This window comes from Molothrus ater, chromosome 7 (genome assembly GCF_012460135.2).
Source record: "Molothrus ater isolate BHLD 08-10-18 breed brown headed cowbird chromosome 7, BPBGC_Mater_1.1, whole genome shotgun sequence".
Lineage (NCBI taxonomy): Eukaryota > Metazoa > Chordata > Aves > Passeriformes > Icteridae > Molothrus > Molothrus ater.
Genome location: NC_050484.2, coordinates 33,164,102 through 33,184,516, shown reverse-complemented (window position 1 = coordinate 33,184,516; position 20,415 = coordinate 33,164,102). Strand labels below are relative to the sequence as shown.

The 20,415-nt window shown below is 37.3% G+C and overlaps 1 protein-coding gene across 1 annotated transcript in view; it reads left to right on the top strand.

Annotated features, from left to right (window-relative positions):
• Nucleotides 1-20,415, top strand: part of LRP1B (LDL receptor related protein 1B) — a 632,190-nt gene that overhangs the window by 580,070 nt on the left and 31,705 nt on the right. Inside the window, exons 78-83 of the mRNA XM_036387231.1 lie at nucleotides 3,794-4,017; nucleotides 4,278-4,384; nucleotides 6,092-6,208; nucleotides 8,062-8,235; nucleotides 8,755-8,880; nucleotides 15,933-16,097. Coding sequence (XP_036243124.1) covers nucleotides 3,794-4,017; nucleotides 4,278-4,384; nucleotides 6,092-6,208; nucleotides 8,062-8,235; nucleotides 8,755-8,880; nucleotides 15,933-16,097 — 913 coding nt within the window. The remainder of the gene's footprint in view (nucleotides 1-3,793; nucleotides 4,018-4,277; nucleotides 4,385-6,091; nucleotides 6,209-8,061; nucleotides 8,236-8,754; nucleotides 8,881-15,932; nucleotides 16,098-20,415) is intronic.

Genomic DNA, 20,415 nt, shown 5'->3' with positions numbered 1-20,415 from the left:
AAGCTAGACAAAGCTTTTTTTACAAATCTGAATGTGGAAAATGCAAATACAGACAGTATTTAAATATATCTTGGACACTTCCCATTTATATTTGTGAAGTATTAGCTACTCATTGTGCTTAACTATGAGTTATTTTCCCAGTGTTATCTCATTAATATTCAAATATTGTTGCCTTATTTGCAGCTGATCAATAGGTTAATTGGTTTTATTGTGTTGCTTTAATATTGTCACCGAAATTTGGTTTTAAAAGGCTTGAGAATTTCTTAATTTTAACCCAAGTTTTTTTTAATGGGTAAGTTTTCAAAGGTTACATTATAACTTTTATATCTAGACTTTGATATGTAAATCAGGACAGTAAACTTGAACAAAGTCACCTGCATTTTCAGGTAATTACATTAATGCAAAAATCCATCTCAACCGAAATTGCTCCACAGAATTAGCATATCAAGAGCCTTCCTCAGAGAATAGCTTTAAGTAGCTCTCCTGATTTTCTGTGAAAAGGGGTTTAAGACTGGTACAAATTCGAGCATTAAAGGAAATAGTAAATATCAACTCTTCAGAGTTTATTGGCAGATGCAGAAGAGGATTTCACCCCAACTGAGTTCAGGCAGTCAGAGTGAATTGGTGATAACTGGAGCAGCTGTTTGCTGCCTAATCCTTGGGGAGAGCTGCACAAGTTATCTGAGGTGAACAATGAACACGGAGCCGCCCCACACTTCAGCTCAAGTGCTTTATTTTATGGAAGAGGACAAAAAGATGAACATTAAAATGGTGGTACCACCCAACAGGGAGACAAGCACAGGTTTTGTGGTCTATCCAGTCAGTTTATCCCCAGCCTGCTCCAGCCCCAGAGTTCTGGGAACTTCACAAGAGCCCTTAACCACCCTTGAGATGAGCCCACTCTGTTTCCCAACGCTTGCCCCAGGGCCCAGTGCACCCCTGTGAATGCAAACTGCTTCCAGCCCATTTTCCCCAAACAGCAGGAATTTATGGTTCTGTCTTAGAACTACAGCTCTGTCTGGATAAAGTTTATATACTCAGAAGGCTCTTTCTGGAATCAGCTGGTTGGGGTTTGTAAATGATCCTACTTTATGTAATACCAGTGGTGGTTTGGTGAATTACTGCACCCACTGGGATGCTCATCTATCAACAAAAATGTTGTGTTTTGGTGGGCAAAATTCTGAACATTTTGTTGTTTTTAAATTTCTTTTTACTGTTCTAATAGTATAACATTAGCTAATGTATTATTTTTTAATGAAGAGGCAAAATAAACCATTACTTTGTTCCACAGCAATTCCATACCCAAAATATCTGCAAAAGAAATAAGATTAAATACTGCTTATGATACAAATTAGATTTGCCATTTATTCTTCCTGTTAAACCTTGCAAAGGGGTGTGTTCCTACTGCATGTGCAAAGCGTTTTCTCCAGTCAAACTCAACTTTAGGGGCTGAAAATCTGTAATCTGCCATTATATGGAAAAGGTTTCCAGATCCAAGTTGTTACTGCAGTTTCTTTTTTTTATGTTTGTTTGGGTTTATTTTTTGGTTTTGATTTTTTTTTTTTTTTGGTTATTAATTCTTTACCTTGAAAACAGAATTTACAAAAGACAGCAGTTCTGATCAAAAGTCATTGAACTGACATGGTCTGTAGCTGTGCAGAGACTTCCAAACTGTGAAAGGCAATTAGCTTTCAAACCCCAATTTTTCTAATAAGTTGTAGTACATTATAATTACCATCAAAGTGGGCTAAAATCACTGTAGAAAACATTAATGTGATTTTCTTCCTGTATTTTCATCCTTATTTTATATGCAGAATTATTCTTCAAAATTAACATAATCCAAATAAGCTATTAGGTAAGAGCTCATTTCCAGTTAGCAATTTTACTAGACAGTGTGAGAAGATGCAGAAGAGCTCAGAAATATGATGTAGCTGCAACTTAATCAACACAACTGGAAATTACACAGCCACAGCATCAGCTCGTGGGTATTTTTCCTCTTTTTTTAAAATCTCTTAAACCAGATGGCTCCTTGACATTTCTTCTGTTCATCTCCTTCTTCATCTGATCTTTAATATTCCCCCAGCATTACTGGAACTGAAACCAGACTTTTCCTGTCTGGTTGAGGAGTCAGGGTCAGTATTCCTCAACAAAACCCCACCCTCATTCCCCAATTTTTGTAGGATGTCTCTTTTAGGATGTCTCATCTGCTTCTAGAACCACCTTTTTTGGGAACCATCTCTCATTCTGCTTGGCAACTCTCATCTTGGTCTTTCCAGGCTCTCAAAAAAGAGTCTTATTGTAAATTGTGGGTTTGAACAGTCAAAAAAAAAGAAAAGATGAGAGGTTTTTCTGGCCATGACAGTGCTTTCCTTTTAAAATAATATTTGTAAGCATTCTAAGCCATTAATCCTTGTAGTATCCAAAGAGATCTCCAGGCATGAGAGGTTTCTTGACTCAGGTGCCTGAATATTGCCCAGAATTAAAAGGAGTTTGGACTAAAAATACAGTTTGTCATATGTGAAAATACCTATTTTTTGGTATCTGGTCCTTTATGTGAATGTTGCCTGGATAGCAACAAAGAAATTAAGTTTGTTATATGCAAATGCTACACTTAAAAAATTCTGTTATTTGTGGAAGCATCTGCCACCACTGTCATCGTCTCATACCAAAGAATTATGGTACAATATTTTATTTAGCTTTAAAAATCAACAGTGACAGTGTTTCTAAAAAATTACTGTTTTGTAAATGCAGTGATTGATTTTGCTGCTTTACTATTCCTCTAAATAGAAAATCAAGGTTCTGCATATCCATAATGCATACCTTCAATGAATTTTTTTGCAGAATTAAAAAGCTTATGAGCAATGAACTCTCTAAATTCACCCTTGTGGTCCTGTTATTTCACCTAGAGAATGAAATGACCATTATTTTATGATGAAAATAGTCTACAAATATCTTGTGGTATTAGGGAACTCTGACACTTAAGGGAAAACCAGTTATCTTAGCATTTTCTTTCCTGGTTTTCAGTTATGTGGCTTAGTAGCATTTCATTGTTTCATTTTTAAGGAATATCTGGGGGTTTTTTTCATAATTTAACTTGATATAAGTAAATAGGCAAACAACTGTATGTGTATTTAGCTCATGATGGTCTTGAGGTTTTTATGATACACTGCATTCATGTTAGAAAGAGTTGGGTAATCCTGTTTTACAGGGAATACTCATTTCTGCAGGAATTCCAGTAAACTTTAGAGTTGTTCATATAGCTCTCCTATTTGCAATATGAACTCCTGTCCTCAGGACCATCTTTCAGAGCTAAGCCTTAATGATTGTGAAAAAAATAATGATAAGAGATCCTGCAGTTGATAAATTTAATGTTATAATCACTCAAACATCTTTTGTGTGTGAAGATGAATATTCATGAATACAGAGGGAATTTTATGGAACACCATACCATGGATAAAATAGCTGCATAATCTTAAAACTTCCTTTTCCTTTGGTTTCAAATTACAGTCCAAAACACTTGTTTGCTTCAGTATCAATAGTTCAAGTAGTTGATGTCGAAGTGACTTTTCCCTAAAGTGGGAAGCCTTAAACTTGAGAAAACAGATTTGAAGCATTGACTTGTTCTTCTGCATGGAATAGAGGTGGCAGCAGCTCCCTCAGAGCTGAACTCCTGCAGGTGCAGTTAGAGTCTTTCCAATACAGTGTTTCTGAAAAAACGACACAACTTCGTGGCTGTGCAGCTGCTGTGAAGGGCCATTTCCACAAATCTGACTGCACCATCTGTTCTTTTTAGTGTCCAGAGTTCAAGAGGCCCAGGGGCATTGCTGTGGACTGGGTGGCTGGGAATATTTACTGGACTGATCATTCCCGAATGCATTGGTTCAGCTACTACACAACTCACTGGACCAGCCTCAGGTACTCCATCAATGTGGGACAGCTGAAGGGACCCAACTGCACCAGGCTCCTCACCAGCATTGCAGGAGAGCCATATGCAATTGCTGTCAATCCTAAAAAGGGGTATGTATCCTTCAACACCACTCTGGTTTGGTAATTCCAATAAAATTGCAAAACGCAGCAAGGGAAAGGAAATTATGTCTGCAATTATCTAAACTTTTCCAAGTTGTTTCTTTAATTTCCTGCTCAACTTACCTAAATGTAAACCCAGATCTCCATTCTGCCGGGAATGTTGAAAGGCTCACAAAAAAATTGAGCATCAGTGAAGTATTTGGAGGCTCTGTGCAGGCATTCAGCCTAATTTTTTGTGTTTAATATTTCAGGATGATGTACTGGACAGTTATTGGGGACCGGTCTCACATAGAGGAATCATCTATGGATGGCACTCTGAGAAGGATACTGGTTCAAAAGAACCTGCAAAGACCTACAGGTAAACAACTCATTTTTCCAAAATACCTGGTACTCACTAGCTCAGGAAGATTTCAGTTTCTCAGTTAAAAACAAAAAAAAAAACAAAAAACCAACCAAACAAAAAACCCAATCTGACAAAACACCCAAGAAATGGGCATTTTCCTGTATTTACTGCCTGAAAATACTTTATTAACATCCTTCTGTGTTTTCTTCCTTTCCTTCATGGTAAAAAATAGATGTTCATGGCGTTTTTAAATTTTTTGTCAGATACTTAACACAGGCCCATATAGAGGGAAAGCAAAGAAAGAGTTCAAACCTTTAATAAGTTTCCTCCCAAATGGGACTTTACTAGTATTATTTACACTGTTCTTAAATTTATTACCACATATGGCTTTCCTATTTCAAATAAGAGGGAGGGAGAGTTTGGACAATGGCTTGACTTCATAGAAATGACTATCACAGGAGTGTTATATGTATAAAACAAATAGAAATACCTTTATCTCTGATACCATGAAAGAACATTGAGAATGCTAGGTATGTATTAATTTGTATTTAAATCTTCTCATTAAAATGCAAAGAATAATTTAAAGCTGGAGAGTGGGAACTGCTTCTAAAGCATACCCCTTACAGGTCCCATGCATCACACAGAAATGACACATTGTGATTGCCTTTTACCAGAAATTATTCTCTTTAGCCATATTCCTGAATGCCAGTGTTTCTTTAAAAGAGGGTTTTTTTAATGGAGTTTTAAATGTAAACATATTTCACTGGTCTGTGAGTCAGATTTTCTCCACTTCCTCTCATCTATCTGCAGCTGATTAATTTATGACCTGAAGAGGAGTATTTTTGCTGTTATGTATAATTTCTTTTGATGTATTTTTTCTGACTTACCTACTTACATAAATAGGAAGAAAAATACCTTTCCCCATTCTTATTAAAGATGCGCTGCAACTTCAAAAGCTCAGAATGAAATTATTTTATGGTTTCAATATTTTCTTCAGGCTGAAGTGTTTGACATGACCTAAAATGGCATATTAACCATTTAATCTTCCTCTGTGAAGCATGGACTATTGATTTAACTATGTGATTATTGCCTGGAGGCTGGGTATTTATAATGCCATTGATCTTTCATTCTCTTTTTTTTTCTTTTCATATACAGATGAATATATATATATATATATACACATATATCTTCCAATATTGCTGTTTAAGTCTTGCAGCAGTGATGTAATTAAAATAATCTGATTTTTAATTCTGCAAGACTGAATGGGAAGTCTTGGTGATGAAAATGAGAACAGAATTAAATAAGTGTGGAAACAGGGTGCAAAGTCTCCATGAATTCTGAATGCCTTGGTTTCAACACAGGATCACACTGGTGCAATTGGCATATTAGATTTTGGTTAGGAGAGCAGGTTAGAGGATTTGACTCTATATTTAATTCCCTCCTGGTATTTCTAGCACTACCTGCTGAGGAGAATGGGTTAGAAAAGGTGCTGACCTTGGGCAGAGTAAGGTAAAGAAAGTAAAAAACCATGGTTGCCCCGAGGGGAAGGTTTAAGTGGGAGCTGTAATATTTTATTCTCTTTGTTTTCCAGTCAAATCTTTTCATTGCCACAATATTTTGTGTACATGAGAATATGAATGACATAAAAATGTAGAGTTATAGAAAAATACTAATTTTCTTTTCAGGTTTTACGTTCCTATTTGAACTTTATCTCCTTTGTAGGTCTCGTAGTTGATCCGTTCAGCCAGCGCTTGTTCTGGGCTGATTTTGAGTTATCTGTTATTGGCAGTGTTCTTTTTGATGGGTCCGACTCTGTTGTGTCTGTGAGCACAAAACAAGGTATGGAGAGCCTTGGCATAATGTGATTCTCATTTTATTTTATTTTATTTGGCTGAAGTTTCACTATTCAGAACACTATGTAAGCAAAAAGCAAAGAGCAGTGATTATTGAGTAATAGTTTGTGCTTTTGTTAGACAATGCTTCAAACATTATCCAAGCAAGTGTTTTAGATAAGATAAAGATTTAAGATAATCAGCTTTAAGATAATCTGATAAAATTACCTTAGGGGGACAAAGATTCAATGATATGTACAGATCTCCAAGTATAGGTATTACTGAGTAGCATTGTGATTAATATTTAGGCTTGATCTCACTTGGACTTGTATTAGAGCTGCCTGCGTTGAACTGGAGTTTTAGGGGTTGTAGAACAGTTGGGCTGAATCAGTTCTGGGAGAATAATGGGCTTGGCTTTCAGGTCAGTGAGTAATCACCGAATTTTGCTAACAGAATGTGAATGAAGAAAGTCCCTTTTTGATGAAAAAAAAAAAAGAGATTCTGGTGAAGCAAACTGTTTTCAATTGCACAATGGCTTTTTAACAATTTGTTAAGTAAGAAATTTATGAAATTTGAGTAGAAAATAAAAGGCGCACATTAAAAAAAGATTTGAAAGCAGCCATTTGGGGAGGATTGCTTAGTGCACAGCTGGTTCTGGAGAATTGTCAGGGTGCAATATGAACTCCCCTATTGAGTGTTTTAACCCAGAATTCACCAGGATATTCTGGAATATACTAGGAGGAATCTACTATAATCCTAACTGAGCAGGACAAGATTGAAAACATCTTATTTTGGTTTAAAAGCATTTTATTCCACAATTTGTATCAATATACATTAAGTTAATAATCTGAAGAGAGGTCACTTTGGGTGTAGGGATTTGACCACAACCTCCTCTAGCACGGGAGCAAAGGAAAATTAGGGGAGTTTAGAAATTGCTTTGCAATGAGACTAAAACCTTCAACCCATTGAATGAAACAGGCCTATAAGAATTAATTAGAATTTATTGATATTTTTAATGAAAATGAAATACTGGGTGCCAAGCACTGATAGCATGAAAGAACAATAGGAAGAAATAAAGGCTGATTGATGCAATTAAGTAAATACAAGGGATATACAAAACCATTTTTAGAGTAAATGGGGAAAATAGCAGGCACAAGGTATCACAAGGAATATATTCTGATTCTTTATGGCTTCAGGAAGAGATGCATCCCAGGCAAAGATGTTTTAGTTAGAGGCCATTGCCTTGTTAGGGGATATGAGAAATTCTACAGCCAGTTGTACACAGAAATCCAACTGGTGGCCTAAGAGGCCCTCAGAGCTCTTAAAAATGAGGAGTTGGTAGAGTTAACAATTTCTTTTGTATTAATTTACTATAATTATAAATTAAAATAAGTGTAGTATAAAAACTAGCATTTCAAATATGTTAGGAAGGAGCTGAAGAAATGTTTTGTCAGAATAATGTCTTTGATGTGAAGCAAGATGACCTCTTTCTTCTTTGTCACATATATCTAGTTAAAGTGTTGTACCTAAGTTACAACAAGTAGAACAAGTCTGCTCTAATTAGTGAGTTGTTACTACACAGTTTCTTTTTTTTTCAATTATCAGCCAGTTTCTGAAACTCAATTGTGTGGAAAACTGAAAATAAAAATCTTGAAATTTAAGTTGTCTGCAAAATGGGAAGGGTTCCTTTGAGAAGATTGCTTTTTTAAAAGTAATTTTTTGTGAGGACCAAACAAGCTGTCTGAAAAATAATGTCCTTAGGTGTAAATCGCAGTAATGAATTGAATTTTTTATTTCGAAAAGTTGTTTATTATTGGAATGTGAATATGTATTTGTATTTACTATCCATTTTTATTCAAGGTTTACTGCATCCACATAGAATTGACATTTTTGAGGATTACATATATGGAGCAGGCCCTAAAAATGGTGCATTTAGAGTGCACAAATTTGGCAAGAGCCTTGTAGAATATCTAAGTGTGGATGTTGATAAAGCAAAAAGTGCCTTGATTTTTCACCGCTACAAACAAACGGACTGTGAGTAAGCATAATTACTGTAAATACTTTAAATTCAACCTCAGGGGGGGAAAAGCAACCAAGTTGTACAAACATAAACCAGAGCCTGATTGTACAAACTGAAAATAGATTTAGTCATATTTTTTTAATATCATTTTGATGTGTTTGCACTTATTTGAAAGGATGCTGGACAAATTTGTACACAAATGCCTTTTGTACCTGCACTGTAACTGAGACATAAAAAAAATTAGAAGAGAGATGAATAACAATCCCTCTAGCCAGAAGCAGATGAAATTTTTTACTCCATGTTACCAATAGATTTTTTGGTAATGGAATAAATTCTGTCCTTCTGTGGGTCTTCCATTGCTGTTTGGGGAATGTGTTCACAGACTCGAGGCTGTTGATATCCTGGGAAGTGGAAGTGTATCAGAATTTTTCTATCTAATTATTTATCTTTTCTTAGCTTTAGAACATAGTTCTAATTTTTTTTTAATAAAAAAATCAAAATCAATGCCTCTAATGTTTTGTCTTTTTAAACAGTGCCTAACCCCTGCTTGGACCTGACGTGTGAATTCATTTGTTTACTCAACCCTTCTGGTGCAACATGTGCTTGTCCAGAAGGAAAGGCATTGATGAATGGAACATGCATTGATCAGAGCCTCCTAGGTAGGTGCTGAAAACTGCAGGAAAACCAGAAAATAAACAGCTGGTCAGTTTTTGCAAAAGGCCAGGCTGGCTGTGAGTGCAGAGTTTTGCGATGTTCAATGCACACATTAATTAGCTGAAACTGAAAGGTGAGGAAACAAAATGCCTGATTCAAAAAAAATACCTCCCCTGCTAATATTCATCAAAATGAAGAATGGGCTTTCAGCTTAACTGATACAAGATGATTAAAAGTGTGTGGGTATAAATTCTGACCAAAAGAAGTTTGAAAAACACTGAGGTGTTTTGGATCCCAGATTAAAAGTGAGTCATTCAGGAGAAAAAAAACACTGCAGAAACGGTGAAAGGCAGTGAGAGCAACATAGCAAACAATAATGACTTTGAAGTAACAGTCAAAGAAAGGAAAAAAAACCTGCAGCATTTTTATCTAAAATTATATATTCTGAGAACCTCTCTAATGACTAATACTGAGACACAGATTTCCTGAGAAAAGAGCCTCTAAGTTCTTGCTGTCTTTTAGGGGTGGGGAGGGAATCTTTTCCATAGAAGATTATTAAGTACTTTAAAATGTCTTCACTTTAATTTAGGCCAAACCTAGCTTGGTCACACTGCTGGAATTATTTCTAAGCCGGTTTGATTTTTTTAATGTTCTAGAAATCACAGAATAGCATTTCTTGTGTGTATTATGTGTATGAGGATGTTTTTCTGATGTTTAATTCCAGGCTCAGAAGTGTAAGTGATGGATATTTTGGTGAGATCCTCTGTGCTTAATGTGCTCAATTTAGCAATTAAATTGATTTACCTGAAATGTCATAATTCTCTGGAGAAAATCTCATTGATCTATACTGCCTAGGCTTTAAGTATTGAATTAACAACACTGTGCTTTTGTGGTTCATGATATGGTATGAATAAAACTGTCCAACTCTGGACACAAATCAGGCTGAACACCCTCCCTGCCCCTCCAAGTGTCAGCTCTTTGTCCCTCTCAGGTGGACACATGTCAAGAATTTCTGCTGTTACAGCACCACCTAAAAATTATTTCAAACTTCCCATAGTTAATACTTTGGTGTTGAAGAATGGACAAATAGAAGAAATTTGGTTTTCCTTGCTGACTTATAAATTATGAGTTTGTACTCACAATTTCAGTGATGCTCTATTTTTACTAGTGGGCAAAGGATTGTGCTGTGGTAATGTTTTCAGGAATGTGTGTTTTTATTAAAGAGAGATCTGAAGTGGTTTTTAAATGACAAGTTATAAATTTTTATGGATGGACAGAAAATGCCTAGAGAAGCATTTTTAATATATTGATAATTTTCAGCACCTTCCCATGGCTGCAATATCTGTTATGACTTTATAAAAGGCTGCTGAATAAGTGTTTCCTTAGTTTTTTGTATACAATCATATTTCAAGTAATGCCTAATGTAGGTTTTTTCTTACTTTTTCTTTCACCTATGTTATTTTTGTAATAAAAGACTGCAAGTTTTGTAGTATCACAGATTTCAAATTATGAATTGAAACTTCTGTAGTACTCTAATAATTTTTTGCACTATTTCTTTTTTAAGTGTTAGGGGATGTGAAATGTTTGTCTCTTGCTGAGGCTCCACTTCAGCTCCCAAGGACCAGCAGAGATTTCTGGAAAGATCAGAGTTGACCCCAAGATCAGCATCTTGAACTGATACAGGTTTATAATTAAAGGCTGGCTGACAGTCACTTGCCATTAATAGGTCACTAATAGCCTGCAAACAAACAAAAAATCAATTTATAAATCAGGTTCTTTTCCATTAGGAGGTTATACACTATGGAATAAAAAACTAGGTGCTGCAGTTTTCCTTTTCTGATGAAGATCTAGAAAATGTATATGAAATATTCCAGACCCCACACATTCACCTTGTTTAAAGTTATTCAGAACATTTTTGGGACTGTTAAGGATGGCAATAACCCAAAACAGAAAATCCTGCCTTACTTGACTGTATATTGTTGAAGGCTAACCTAACAATCCAAAGGGAGGTCAGACAAAAATATTTTTTCTGTTGCTCTGCAATAAAATCCTGATTCAAAGTCAGTCAAAATATTCTTGTTGATTTTGGTAGTCTTCTGGTTTTTGAGGCATTCTGGTTTTATTGTGATTGCACACAGCTATTTTAGGTCATGTAAGAAGGCTTTTACTCTTAGAAATTAGCAATTGGGGCTATGAAGAACTTGTAGGGTTGAACTGTACTTTTTGAATAATATATAATTCAAGTTACAATAGAAAATACTAGGATCTTGAATATTCATAATATTTTTAATGTCTTTGAGTGGTTTTTAAGGCTTTTTAAATGCAGTAAGGAAACTACTGATAGTTTCTAGTTTCTCTGTCCATGACTTGGCAGAGCCAAAATGGGACAGCCATCTCCATTTCAATTCAATTTCGTCTGTCTACCATAAAGGTTGGTGACTGCAAGATAATCTCAGTCTTGCTCTGTTCCTTGTGCTACATCCCAAAAAATGACACAGATTTTCATTCATTGGATTGTTCAGTTTCTTCCTTTGTTTTTGTTTTTTTAATCAGAAGAAAATTAGCTAAGTCCTAAAATTCTGCATACCACTACTCCTGCCTTGGTCCATTGTTTTTTTTTTTTTTCCTTCATGAGCCCTACGTGAGAAATGTTAAATACTGACTTTTTGTAGGACTGAATCCAGATTGCCTCAGACAGCTGTTTCCCCAGCACCTCAAGCAACTGAGGAGAAACAGCTTCTGGGTTTGGTTTGGAGTATTCAAGCTGGAGTCATTACAACATATGGGTTTGTTGCATCACTGAGAATGTTTTTTCATAACAGAGTGAGTCCAAGTTCCAGTGTTTTCTGAGATAAGCTCCCATCTCATTTCTCCCTGGATGATTGTGACTGACAGACCAGAATTCTTTTGGGGTTTGTTTATGGACTGAAACAGGCTGGACTTTTTCAGTTTAGAAGCTACCCTTTAGTTTTCCTAAAGGAAAGAGCAGAGCACCATCTCATTTTCCTAAAAGAGGCTCCTGGATTTGCATCCATTTGGGTTCTTGTATCTAATTGTCTGTAGCACAATGAAGCTAAAAATGAACCCAGAGGATGAAAATGGGGAGAATTGCACTGGAGGAAGACATTGAGTCCCACAGCTGAAGGAGCAGGATAAGGAGCACTTCCAAGAGTTCCCTCTTCTGTAGCCTCACACTTATCACTTTCCTCTTAAGAGGGAAACATTTCTGCTCTTTTGGTTGAATGGAAAGCCTGAGGAAAGAATTCCAAAGACTCAGAACCAGTGTTGCTTCTGAACAGGGATGAAACATTTAATTTATCATGTCGCTTCCCTCAGCACGTCTCTGTGGGGACTTGCCCACTGCACACAGAGATTGCAGGCAGGGAAGGTGCTTTGGCTGGGGTTGGAGAGGTTCATCCCTGTGTACCTTCTTTTTCAACCCCAAAATCTGCCTCAGGGAGGAGGAGCTACTGCACTTTGGTCCGTGCCATCTTCTTGGGGGTTCTGCTGCTTTTCCAGACTTCTTAGATTTCAGAAAACCAAGGGTCACAAGGAAATCTGCTTCTGGTTTGGGGAAAAAAAAATCGGTTTACAGCATTTCTTCTGTATTTACAAAGGGGTCATTGTTGGGAGGGTTGTTTCCCAGTGAAGAAGAGAATGGGTGCCAGTTACATTTTCACACTGTGCATTCTTTTCTTAGCCATTTTCTTCCTTTTAAAATGGTAAAGAAAACAGATGTTTTAAGAGGAAAAAAAAAAGTGAAGAGAAAACAAAGAGGAGCATCTGTGTTACAGCCTTCAGACAAAATTTGGGGAGAACAACTTGTTCTGATACTTTTCAGCATATGGCAAATTGGCAGGTGTAGTACAACTCTCATCTGAAGGAAGATTTATAGAACTTTACTTCAACATTAAAATTCTGCTCTCTGTCTTTGTTAGGTGCATTCAGGTCAGTAAAGGATGAGCTACACCTTTGTCCAAGGGAGAGCCAAGAGCAAAGAACTTTCTCCCCCGTGGGATGAGGATTTCCCACTGTGGGGGAAACTGTTTTTGTCCCAAAGAACGTAGATCCCAAACCCTGTGCTCTATAACATCAAATCCCCATTTAACTTGTCTAGTCCAGAAACTAGGGGATACTTCAAAAAGGAGAAAATATCAAAAAGATGCATTTCTCTCAAGAAAGAATAGGGTTGTTATAGAAATGCCAATAAAAGGCGTGTCTTGTGTAAGTGGGGGGAGAGGAATGGAATATCAAAAAATTGAACAAGGGAAAGAAAATAAAATACCAGCAAAGCTTTGATTTGCTGTTTTATCAGTGTTTCTTCTTTGTAAGATTTTCCCTTGGCTTCCAGTAAAAGGGAAGAGTCAACGATGAAGCTGATAAGATAAAGTCTATTAATGTTTATGTCAAACACTTTTCTTCTAGTGGGAAGAAGAAAATCATAAGAGAAATGGCAAATCAAAATTCTTTGATTATGTATTAAAGATGTTAAGATTGAAATATGCAAAACAAGACAGCAGAAGACTAAATATCCAGATTAGAGGAGAATCTGTAAAATTACATGATCTGCAATCCTTTCTTTCTTTCATGTTAGAGAGATTCAGTAGCTGGACTAGAGGTAGTATAAGAAGTGAAATGATATACCTCTGTCATTTCAGAAGTGAAGGGAGCAGCTGAGAGGTCTTTAAGTCTGAGTTTAGGAAGCTCAGAGCAATATTGAAGACTGGAGTTAGAAACTTTTCTGATTTTGTCTTTTTAACAAGTTTGTTCCAAGGGTGGGTACTTGCTAGAACTGCTCCCACTGCTTCTTTCTGAGTATTTATACAGTAATTCCAATTAACTGTATTCAGCTTTTTCTAGTAATTCTTTGTAATTTACTCCTGTATTCCTTTTCTTCCTGTCTTCTCCTGTGGAACCATTCTTCTCATGTTTCCCACACAAAGGCAGGCATGTCAGTCCCTTTTTGTACTCAGCTGATGTGAATCACTGTAATTCGTTTCTTGTATTTACCTCCAGACAACAAAGCAGCAGCATTAAACCCCATATATTGTTCAAGTCTAATACACTATTTTAAAACTGCCTTTTCCATTGCATCTTTTAATCCTCTTTCTCAGCTTATTGAAAGTCCAAAATTCCTCTATTACCATTTCTCTGTTCCTTATTAGAGTTGTACTGAGACTCTTGAATTTAAAATGTTTCATAGAGAACAAATTCAGTGGTAATTTCCATTTTTTCCCCCCAAATTTTATATCTTAATTCTGTGGAATTACTCTAAAACAGAAATAAAACATGTTTTTAATGCACTATCAGAAAGGTTCATAAAAATGAGCAGTTGTCTGTACATCACTGTTATTTATTCTATTTTTGCCAAGTTCTGCTCCATAAACTCATGACTAATGATAAGTAAAACAGATAAGATAAGCAAAACAAAAATAAACCTTCTCTCCAATAAGATATGCTACATTATCCATTCAAACAACTTCTGTAATGAGTAACTGAAGAACGGTTCATGGAACATCAAAGGATTTAATGGACCACCCAAATTAATAAAACACTGAAGCATCCTCATACTCCCAAATACTAAGCAGCTTTCTTACAGCAATTGTATATATACAGGGTGGATACCAAAAAATCAAGTGAAAACAGGATTTCATATTTTTATTGTACCACTCATGAAATAATGAGGCACCAGCCAGTCCATCACAGGAAATTTAAGATTTGCTGCCTAGTTGCAGCTTAATTTTAGAAAGGTGCAATTATCTGAAAGATGACAGTTTCCAGAAGTTTTGTTTAAATAGGTTCCATCCCAGGTTTTGTGTCAACATTCCTAAACTCTGCACTTGGAAGACAAAATGTTTCTTTAAAACTCAAAAGGGTTGCTGTGCCTGTGCCAAGCCAGTCAATGTTAGACCTCAACCAGAAAGGGACAAAAAGGGACTTTGACTGTTTTTAATGAATTGTTTGACTAAAGCAGATGAATTCAGCAACAATCCTGCAGCTGGTGGATGCATTATTGAAAAGTTCTTGGTACTTGTGGCATCTCTCTTGTTTAAAGCCATTTTGGCTAAATTCCTGGATTAGTTAGGAAGCAGTCTGGCTTCACAGGATTGTTTTGCTGTGTGACAAATGAAGTCTAATTGCTGACAGCATGATTTGGGCTGGAAAGGTGCTTTTCTGCTTCTTTAGGATTACAGTTGTTTGTATGTTTGAGCATTGTATGTGTGCTCATCTACAATTAATTTGCTGTTGTTATCATTGAGTGATCTTGTACCTTGTTCATTGAAATTAATAGAGGTTTACTGTTCGAAGTGTTTCTAAGAGAGACAACTCTAATTATGCAAGAGCTTTACATGAGGACTGAATCTGGCCTGATCAGAGTTTGTGCCTCTCCCCTTTTGTCTCATTACTAAGAGGGTGGCACTGCAGCCATAAGAAATGTGATTGCAGAACAGCAGGCTGCTTCCCTTCTCAGAGATTTTACAGTCTGAGCAGAAAAAAATAAATAAGCAGAAAATATTAATTAGGAGCAACAAGTTTGTATGCAAATACCAATTTTGGAAGAGGATTTAAAAGCTAAATAGTTTCCTTTTAAATATTTCGGACAGGGCTTAGTTAAGAAGGCTGTTAGTTAGCAGAGAGTGTGGGAGAGAAATCAAAAAAGGCTAAGAAAAAAGGCCTGAGGTTTCCAGAAAATGACTGAGATGTTTTCCGAGGTCTCCCGATGAAACCAACATTGAATTTTCCAATTCTTGAACTTGGAATTACAGTTTCAAGCAAGAATTCATACTATCATTACTCACTTAGATCCTAGGGAGGCCAACCTCCTTGTGCCATGAGAGAACTCTCACCAACCTTTCCAGGGTTTATGGTCCCCAGATTGTGGGGGTTTTTCTGTCACTCTGCAAACAGAAGGTACCATTCACTTTCTCCATTCTGAAAAGTGATATTTTGCCCCTCACTGACAGAGACCCGTGGCTGTGTTTGAGGCAAGGCTCTGTTCTGCCATTCCATGGAGCTGGGGATGTTGAAGCTCTGTGTGTGTGTGTTCTTGCTGCAGATGACAGCTGTAAATTAACCTGTGAGAACGGAGGGAAGTGCATCATAAATGAGAAGGGGGACGCCCGGTGCCACTGCTGGCCAAGCTACTCTGGTGAGAGGTGTGAAACCAACCACTGCTACAACTACTGCCAGAATGGAGGAACCTGTGGGGCCTCACTCCTCGGTAAGGATTTCTGAACAGCTCTATCTGGCCTGCATTAAATGCTTGAATTTGTTCCTTTTCATTTTTTTTCTTTTTCTCTTTACGTGCTTTGTCTGTGCTTAAAAAACATGCAAAAAAATTAGCAGCATATTCCATATATATTCTTTGTAATCAATAGGGATTTTCATTTACTTATCTGAGTGTTTCAGCACAATTAAAATGTATACCAGATAAGGGAGAATATAACTAAATATTCAGTGTACGCACTCACGCGCTGAGGTCTAGCAGTGGAATTGTGAAGCAAAATGTCCAGTCAAACTACATCTTCAACAAGTCCAGACATCTTCTTTAAATTTATATCAATTCACCCCCTAAATTTATATGTGCATACACAGAGGTATTTACTTAAATACCTTACCTCAGTCCTTTACCTTTGTCTTACTGGGGTTCACCAAATAGGAATTTTACTCACCTAATTCTCAGATGAGAGCTCACATGCTTTATTTTCCTGAAGGAATTTGAAATTACATCTTCTGGGTTCAGGGGTTTTATCCTGTTAAAAAGCAGGAATTTGACAACTGGTCTTTGTCCCTAACACATAAGCTTTTGTATCTTTTATAGTGTTTAAGCTAGGGAGGAAAAGTATAAAAAGAAGTACTCTAAAATGTAGCAATTCTGTGAGAAAGAAGTAGAACTCTATTTTCTGCTTCAAGGAATATTTAAATATTTTATTCAAAATAAAAGAGCTGGAGAAGAGTTTGGTGCCTCCTTCTCAGAAGCTTTCATCTGCTTAAGATGCTGTGAACCATTTTCTCTTGTGAGATAAAGTGGCCACCACACTCTGAAAAAAATCCCAGGCACCTGACCTCGAGAAGTTTGTGGCTGTTCATCAGAGATTCCTCCCTGTAATGCAGAATTCTGTATCTGAGTCTCTGTGGCAGAGCGGGCTTAGATTGTAAAGATTTCCATTGCATCCCTACTAATTAACCTATGTAAGCCTATGTAATTTGCTAATTTAGCCCCACATGCTGGCTTCTCTGGAGCCTCCTCCCATTGACTGAGGCGTGGTGGCAAAATTCCAAGTGAATGCAAGTCTAGTCATTTATTCTTTCAGTTCTGACTCGTTGAGGGTTAATAATGTTGTTCATAATAATGACTAAATATCAGAAAATGAGAATTACTTGTACTGGAAGTTAATGAATTAGCCTTTAAACTGCTTCTAACAGCTGATGGAACTACTGACACAAGTGATAAGCAGTGATTTTTATCAATGTGGTGGGATCAATAAATGCTAAGTGAGGACATGCAAGTGAGTGGAAGTGATGGTTTAAATGGTGTGCAGAGCTTCCTCATCATCTGAAGAGAGGATGTTTATTCCCACATTTTTACATGTCTGGCATCTAATTGATTCTTTTGTGGGGTTAAAAGGCTTAATAAAATTAATAACTTGGCTCCTGGAACTCAGCTCTGTTGTGAGTCCTGCAGAGGCCCCAGGGTTTTATTTAATCCTTTTTTTTTGGCAGTAGCCACAGGGCTCACTCACCTCCAGCAGTTTGTTTTCCCTCTCCCAGGCAGCTCACACTTGCTGTGCTCACACAGCTATGCCATTGCATGGATATTTTTAATTTTCATTTGCTAAATCCAGCCTCTGAAATCTCTCAGCCCTGCTAAAACAATTAGTGCAGTAGGTTTTGCCACCAGTGGGTAGAGGCAAGATATGAGCAGGGCCTACAATACACTTTGTTGAATTCTTAGCATGGGCCTGGGGATGAAGGAATCAGTCTGGGGAGGGCAGGAATCAGTCTGGGGATGAAGGAATCAGCCTGATGCTTGGTCCCAAGTGGAATGATGTGTCTGCACTAAAGTGCATCAGGAGAGCCAGCATGGGTGCCACCACAGTCCACATTTCATTGTTCAGCTGCCTGATTTGGGGCAATCTGAACCTTTAACAGCAGCTGAAGTTTATTGTAGCACACATGACCAAAGTGTGCCTTTGAGAGCTGAGATGAACACAGAACTGGTTCTGATGGCTGTACCTGTGCACACCCAGTGATAGCAGTATTCTTCTGCTGTGCTGGCTCCCTTTAGTTTCATCAAATTTTTAACAGCCATATTTCAAGTTAACCAGATGTCCTATCTGCCATTTCCAATTCATGAGGGTGGCTGTGCCTTAGAGCCCGCACCATAACTTTCATGTGCTGGAAATGTGGAAAAAAGACCTTGTATCTTTCTAAATCACAGTGACTCCATCCAATATTCCAGATAAAATGTTCAGGTCGATGTGCATCTCATCTTCCTTGCATACCTAGCCCCTGGACCTGGTAAATATTCTATTAAGAGGAAATCTCTATTTCTTATCAGGCTGTATTTCTTATCTCTATCAGTCCATAAATCGTGTGGTACTGAAACAAACTAGCATGCCAGTGAGATGCCCCTTATCACAGTTTAATCTGGCCCATGATGTACTAAGGCTGCTACATGTTTTACAGACAGAAGTTACACTGGACCCCCCCAAAAGCATTGAAAAATGTAATTAAACCAAGAAAGCTTAATTCCTCAAGTGTTTTTGCAGCAACCATTTCATCTTTCCAGTTGGATACACAGCCCTCGAATTGGGCAAGGCACTTTTAGCTGCAGGGGATGTACAAGCCCTCTGCAGCTGGACTGAGGGTGGGAAATCCAGAGCAGCCTTCTCCTTGTCTCAGCCTTCCAGGCAGAGCTGAGCTGCTGTGCCAGGCTCGTGTGAGCGTTGCTAGTCTGTGTTGCTTTAGTCTTCCACATTTCTACACGTAGGAATGAAAATTTGCTTTATTACCAGGAATTGCTGATTCTCATTAATGGTTTTAGAACTTCAGCATTGTATTTTATCTAGATTTGTAGTTTGTCCTACCAGGTTGATCTGTCTGACAGCAATAGAATCATAGAATCATTAAGACTGGAGAAGACCTCTGAGGTTGAGCCCAGCCCTTAATCCAGCTCTGCCAGGTGCCCCACTAAACCAGGCCTACAAGTGGCACATCCTTTAAATTCCCTGTGTTCCAACAGGTATATTGCAAACTGATTTTGGTAAAGAACTCCCTCAATCTCTGTGCAGTATAAGATTACTATTTTAAAATTAAGTCAGCTCAGTATCATTTGACTTTGATCTGCTGTGCTGTTGCTGTCTGTGCTCATAAACACCTCCTCAACAAGCAGCACTCATCCTTCTGATCCATTATACATCTGACTCATCAAACTGGCCTGCTAAACTCATGCAATCAAATTCTACATGTTTCCCCAACTTTGCCTTTTTTTAAAGTGTATTTTTGTTCAAAATGATGACAAATTTTCCTCTGGAAGTTGCAGGAGCCATACGTGTACCAGTGCCAATCTAAACCCATCTGCAAAATACAAATGACCTGCGATCACTTCAAAATACAAATGACCTGTGATCATTTCAGCTTTCTTGACCCTCTCTCGGAGGCTTGAGTTGCCCTTGTCAGTTCTGGCATGTTATTCTAACAGTTTTGATGCAGTCAATCTCACAAGTGTCATTTTGTACACGTGGCCCCTGGAGAGCTTAGGGGCTGCCAGCAATTTTAGCCTCATGAGATGATGCTTCCAAAGGGTCCCCACAGCTGGAAGCTTCCCCAGGAATCAGGGAATTTCCTTACTGATCATTTCTTGCTCAAAAAATGAGGAGATCTCCTGGGAATTAACCTTGCTTCATATTCTGATCCATATAAAATGGTGCAGCACACAAAATACTCTTCTGGTGAATGTGTGTGTTCTAGTGAATGTGTAAATCCTCTTCTCTTTCCCCACCTCATATAGAATAGTAATGTGATAACTAATTAAGTAAATTGCAGAGTATTACTAATTTTTTTAAAACATGATTGTGCTAAATCTTTGCTGGATGTGTTAAGTTGTAGAACCTCATTATCTGCACACAAATGTTAATTTGTTAAACAAATCCCACTGGCAATTCAGGGATTATTCACTGTTGGCTTACTTACTGCTAAGCCTTTTGGCAAATTCCTATGTGAATGTTATATAGCCAGTGATTGGAGCAGCTTTAATTAAAATTTATAAGTTTACGACAGTTGTATTGAACTACAATAATTGAACAAAGAAAATGTCATCAGTTAATTAAAAGTACACATCTGAGACATGTAATTAAAAGTTTGAGTGTAATAATGAACACTTTCCAGTAAGCCAAATTAATGGGAATTTGGGCAAATAAAGTCACTGTTGCCATAAAAACACACTTTGTTTCTCCATGTAGTTTAAAGTGAAAATATTGCAGGAGTAGTTTGCTGATTGTCTAAGGTATGTCTAATCATACAGAATTGTGAAGTTT